This window comes from Pteropus alecto, unplaced genomic scaffold (assembly GCF_000325575.1).
Source record: "Pteropus alecto unplaced genomic scaffold, ASM32557v1 scaffold8, whole genome shotgun sequence".
In the NCBI taxonomy this organism is placed as follows: Eukaryota; Metazoa; Chordata; class Mammalia; order Chiroptera; family Pteropodidae; genus Pteropus; species Pteropus alecto.
The window spans coordinates 23,810,624-23,816,295 of record NW_006494609.1 but is presented as its reverse complement, the minus strand read 5'-3'; the positions used below and the strand labels follow the sequence as shown (position 1 = coordinate 23,816,295).

General features: G+C 62.8%; 1 protein-coding gene across 1 annotated transcript in view; it reads left to right on the top strand.

Moving 5' to 3' along the window:
- The first annotated feature begins 3,489 nt into the window (after positions 1-3,489).
- Positions 3,490-5,672, top strand: part of XRCC3 (X-ray repair cross complementing 3) — a 10,625-nt gene continuing 8,442 nt past the window's right edge. Inside the window, 3 exon segments of the mRNA XM_025042003.1 lie at positions 3,490-3,622; positions 5,134-5,271; positions 5,599-5,670. Of these exon segments, the coding sequence (XP_024897771.1) occupies positions 3,568-3,622; positions 5,134-5,271; positions 5,599-5,670 (265 nt within the window). The 5' untranslated portion in view covers positions 3,490-3,567.

Sequence of the window (5,672 nt, the reverse complement as noted above, 5' to 3'; positions counted from 1 at the left end):
GGGGTGAGCGGGGGGGTGGGCGGGAAATGTCGACTCGGGCGGCCCGGGCCACGGTGGAATCTGGGCGAGAGCGGGTGGGCTCCTCCTGCTAGGGCCCAGTGGAGGACGGAGGGGCCGCAGGTCATCGATGCCTCCGGCCCCCGAGCCCCTGAGCCCTGAGCCCTGAGCCGCTGTCAGCGGGCGGGCGGGCTGAGAGACAGCTGGGCAAAGGTCCTAGCGGGGTCCTGGCGTGGGGAAGGAACCTGGGCCGGTGCAGCCTGGACTCGTGAGCGGGGCTAGAAGTGGTGCTGTCACCCTGCGGGGTTGGGAGGTGGCCGCCCAGCTGCAGGGCCAGTTTGGGTCACGGCAGCAGTCCAGGAGCCGTGAGGTGAGAGGTGAACCAGTACCTGTGGAGTTAGGATGTCTTAGAGGTGGAGACGATGGGGTCAAGAGTGGTGAGTGAGAACCACCAAGATGGGGTGCACCTTGGGAACAGCAAGTGTGCATGTTAGCAAGGTGGGTCTACAGGGTGGCCCTGGTCCATCAGGATGTCCAAGGCTGGACATCCGAGTCAGGGGGAGTCGTCAGGGAGCGGGGAGCACTCAAAACTATGATGGGGCAAGATCGCTCAGGGACTGAAAAGAGAAGGGGTCCCCAGAAGAGGAAGAAAGTCTTGAGAAGGGACCCTGGCCCAGGAGTCCAGGCCTGACCGCTCTGGATAAACCGCAGTGGTGGCCCAGAGTGGGAGGACACACATGGCCACCCACGGCCACTGGCAAAAGCTCCCTCCCAACAGTTCTAGGACAGAGAGCCCCTAGCCCCCTCTGAGAGGGGAGCAGGAAGGATGCCCAGTCCTGAGAGAGGCTGCTCCCAGAGGGGCTGGACGCCCCCAAGCAGGTCAGCCTCCGGACAACTGAGTTTTGCGGTGTGGACGTGGAACGGTCCCCGCTGGATTTGTTAACAAGCAGGCCGTGTAAGCTCAGGCCCAGGCTAATACTTGTCACGGCTGGATGTGAAACCTGCATCTAAACCACAGGCCTGCTGCTCGCTGGCTGTGTGACCTTAGCTGGTCACTTAACCACTCTGAGCTTCTGTTTCCTAGTCAGCATAACGGAGATTGTGATATCGTTGTCGTAAGGTCTGAGGGAGTTAATCAGTCCTTGGAACAGACTAAGTTCTGATCTGTCAGTGCTCGGCCTTTCGCTGGTGATTTCAGGGGGACGTCAGGGGAGCTGCAAATTTGGCTTGGCCTGAGAAAGAACAGTTTCAGCTGGGTGGGGGCTTGGCCGGCCATCTCTGCCCTCGGGTGTGTCGGGGTGGCTGTGTCCGGCACAGCATGGGCCTGGGGCTGAAGTGAGAAAGGCCTGGAGTATGTTTATTTTAATTTGTTTGTTTTGAAAGTAGATCTTTCTTTACTTACCCTATCTTTAACTCCTTACAAGTCAGTTAAAGGCCCTTGAACCTGAGTCTTGCTGCCCAGGCCCACAGGCGGTCTGCCTAGCTCTGGCCTTCCCAGCATGAGCTAGTGGCACAGGGGCCGGCAAGCCTGCTCCAGGACACGGGAGATTCACTCGCTAGGCTCGGCTTCACTCCAGGCCATAACTGGAGTTTCCCGAAAGTCTCGTGTTTGAGCCTAAGAGTTTGTGGAAACGTTGCCTTTTCTGTAGCTCCGTCGTGCCCACCCAGCAGCATGTGATGTTAACTCCTCCCAAAGGGGCAGCTTAACTCGGATGCCCAGGAAGCTGCTCCGGGCTGTCCAGGCCCCGTGCCTGCAGCTGGGCACTACCTTGCCAGACTGCTCCTGAGCTTGGATGACGGCTGGTTCACGCCCCTGAACGCAGGGCCCAGGGAGGTGGGGGACGGGACACCTGCCTGCGTCTGTCCATCCAGCACCTGGCCGGTGTCGGGTGCACAGCTGGTGCACTATCAGTGGTCACTGTGCTTCCAGCTGCGCCATCAGAATCGAGTTGTCTTCAGGCCCTTCCTGGAGGCAGCGGCCTCCCGCCAGTCTCCCCGGCTGTCCCCACACAGCCCCAGGCAGTCTCAGCCAGAGCCTCCGTCACCCAGTCATCTTCACATTCCAGAGTCCAGCCCGGGCGTCGGGCCTCCCCGGCGAGCTTCCCAGGTCCGGGGGAGGCACACACGCATCCTCTCTAGAATTTAGTCAGTGGGATTGGTGTTTTGTCCAGGTGTTATTACCCTAGAGGCTGCGCCTCTGGGTGGTGCCTCCCTCGGTCACCTTTTCCCACCTGTCTCCGTCCTTGGGGCCCTACTGAGCCAGGCGAGGACTCCATGTCTGCTTTGACCACGTACTGCTTTGCCTGGAGTTGGTCTTTCTCTTACTTGCTTTGTGATCTGGGAATGTAACCGCCACACCCGGGCACCAGCTCTGCCACACGGCGGCTTCGAGCTGATCAGAATCCCCAGCGCCCCTCTCTCCACAGCTGGCACTGTGGCCCTGCGTTTAGGCTGCCTCCAGCTCCTGACGGAGACCTTGCCTTCCAGTGGTAGAGCCACCCTTCTGCTCCGAGTCACAGTGCTGGAGGCCGGGGACCTCTGTGTGTCTCCTCTCCAGTCCCAGTGGTGTTTACTGTCAGCCCCACCTTACTGTCAGGGGACACACACACCCCGTCCCCTGCTCCAGGCAGAACTCAAGACCAGCCTACCGGCTGAGGGACCCCTCTGGCTGGGGCCCCGGGGCCTCCCGCCTCCCAGGCTGCCACGACCAATCAGCGCAGCCACGCTCTGGTATTGGGCAGCCGGTTCCGGGCGTCCAGCCAGACTCGTGTCCTCCAACCAGACTGTAAGCCTGAGGGAGAGGGAGACCTGGTTCTGGAAGCTTCAGAAACAGCCTAATGCCCAAGTCAGTGCAGTCTGGGCAGTCTGGACGCTGACCCTGGATTCGGCCGGAGTGGCTGCTAGCTTGGCGTCCCCATGTGTCCTGCCTTTTGGGGAGGCCGTGAAGGGAACAGAGTGGCTTGCCGGAGAGCTGGGAGCCCCTGGGCTGGGCTGGTGGGTTGGGCGCCTGTCACCGGCTGCACTTAGCGCTCAGGTTCCGGGAGGAGGCTACCTGCACACTGGCCGAGCGAGGGCAAGGCCTGGCCGGACGCAGCTGGTGTTCTCCGCTGAGACAGCTTGGTCACAGAGGCCCCGACCCCCGAGCTCCCTGTGGGGTCCCACACTCACTTCCTCTGCCCTTTACAGGTGGAGACGCACCCCAGGGGAGTAGCACTGGGGGACGCCAACCTGAGGGAGCCCAGGCACAGGGACTCCAGCGAGGCGCTCGGGCTGGGGCTGGGGCTGGAGAGCCTGCGCGTGTCTGCAGGGGCAGACGGCACAGCGGGCGCCATGCTGAGCAGAGCGCAGGCGGAGCGGGGGCTTCTCCACGTGTGGCAGCCTGGGGGTCGAGTCCGAGGCTTCCGAGGCGCACAGTGGCTTTCCTGCTAGAGTGGAGCCCGGGCCCCGAGCTCCCCCACGGGGCCACTGTCACTGCCACGCTCGCCTCCCGGGCAGCCTGAGTTGACACAAGCGCATCCGTATTTGGGTCCCTGGCACGTCACTCGTCTTTGTGGTCAACCCACTGAAGAAATGGATTTGGATCAACTGGACCTGAACCCCAGAATTATTGCTGCAATTAAGAAAGGTACGTTGCTTGACGTGTATGCACAGTAGGTGTGTAGTGTCGGTGTGCACACATGCGCTTCATGCAGAACAGGTGAGCAAGGCGCCTTCCTCGCCTGGGTCCCGCTCTGCTCAGCCTTCCGGACGGCTGGCCTTGCTCCGTGCACAGGTGCGGGACCGCGTGCGGGCTTGTCCGCGTGGTTGACCGAAAGGGCTTCTCTAAAGCTCACTTTCTGTTCACCCGCCTAGCCCAGGCGCAGTGTCTAGAATGTGAGCGGACTGCTCGCCACTTCGGGGTGTCGGCGGCTTTGCGTTTGCACCTGGTTTGTAAGTCGCGTGCTCGCCCTCACAGGGTCCCTGCAGGGGCGAGGGCTGGCACCCCACGCGCCCTGCCTCCTCCACCCTGCCCCACAGTTTGGGTTGCCTCAGCTGTCAGGTCTGTGAGTGGGGACCTAGAGGCCATCTCGGAAGCGGAGGGGTGGCGACCACCTTCGGCTTCCCCAGTGAATGCTTGTCCACGGGCTGCGCTATCTGTGTGCTGCTCGCTGATCTGTCCCTCGTCCTCCAGTCTGTCTGTCAAGCACCGGTGGCCCTTTCCTGAAGCCTCAAAGGGAGGGACAGCTCGCCCATTCCGTGTGCTGGCGCATCCACCTGCAGGGGCCGGGCCCCCGCACAGCCTGCGTCCTGCGTCACCTCCCGCCTCCCCGTGCCGGGGCCGGGGCCGGGGCCGCAGCATGCGGTGACGTCCTGCACGGGCAGCGTGTCCCGCGTCCTGGGCTGTCGTTTCCTCGAAGGGCGTCAGGAGTCCCGTCTCCCCTCCCAGCCAGTCTGAGCGCGTTTGTCTTTTCACTGATGCATTCGGGGCGTAGGTATTTCCGGAAAGTCCTGAGAAATTGGGCTGGCCGGATGTAGCTTTCGCATACTTCTTATTCTGTTAGTTGGAAAGTAATGCATTTATACAAGTCCCGAGTTAATTTGGTCACCAAATTACCACACTGCCCTCCAGATGCATGACCCCCAACCCTCCCCACGCAGCCGGTGCCCATGGCATTCCCACGCTCACGCGTTCCCTGCTCCGGTGCCCATCCGGCTGTCCCATCGTCCAGCCCCTCGTCCTCGTCACCCCACCGTCCCCGCCATCGGCTGTCTCATACGTGGCTGGACGTGTTTGGACGCCGGTGCAGCTTTCCTTCCTGCTTCCTCGTGAGCGGACCCCACTCGCCCCTCCCTACCTGCCCCCCACCCAGGCTCGGCCTCTAGCCATGCATCATGCACAGGCCCTTCCCGAGAGGTGGCCCTGGGTGGCAGCCATCACTTGTCCCGGGGAGAGACCCATCTGCACGTCTGGCCCCCCAGGTCCTGTCTGTCCCTCTTTGACCTGTTGTCACCACACCCTGCTCAGGGGTTCAAGCACAGAAGCGTCGGCCCCTGCCCACCGGGTCCCCAGAACTGGAGGACAGTGGTCCTCTGTCACTGTCTCGATGTCCTGTGTTACTGTCGTCTAACCTTGCCCTGTGATGTGTGTGATTTCAGCCAAACTGAACTCCGTGAAGGAGGTTTTGCATTTTTCTGGACCAGATTTGCGGAGACTAACCGGCCTCTCTGGCCCCGACGTGCAGCACTTGCTGAGAGCGGCATCCTCACACCTGCAGGGCAGTGGCGCACTCACAGGTGGGCAGGTGGGCGAGGACGGGCCTGCTCTGCCGACGCCCTGGGCCTCGGCGGGAGCCCTGCCCGGTCGCTGCTCCTCGTCCAGGCTGGGGCCGTGCGCAGAGGGCAGCGGGGAGGAACCGCGGGCCGTGGTGGCGGGATCAGGACACACAGGGGCCACGGGGCCACCAGGCCCTCGCTCTGTGGGTGGTGTCTGGGCCATGTTCCCAGAGGAGGGGACACAGGAAGCAGGGTCAGGTGGCAATCAGACAGCACCCTGCAGCTGGGAGGGGCCTTGGCCGTGGCCTGTGGGGACCCGGCCCACCCTGACGGCCCCGCCCTCCGCAGCACTCGACCTGCTGAAGCAGCAGGAGAGGTTCCCCGCACAGCACCGGCGCCTGAGCCTGGGCTGCCCCGTGCTG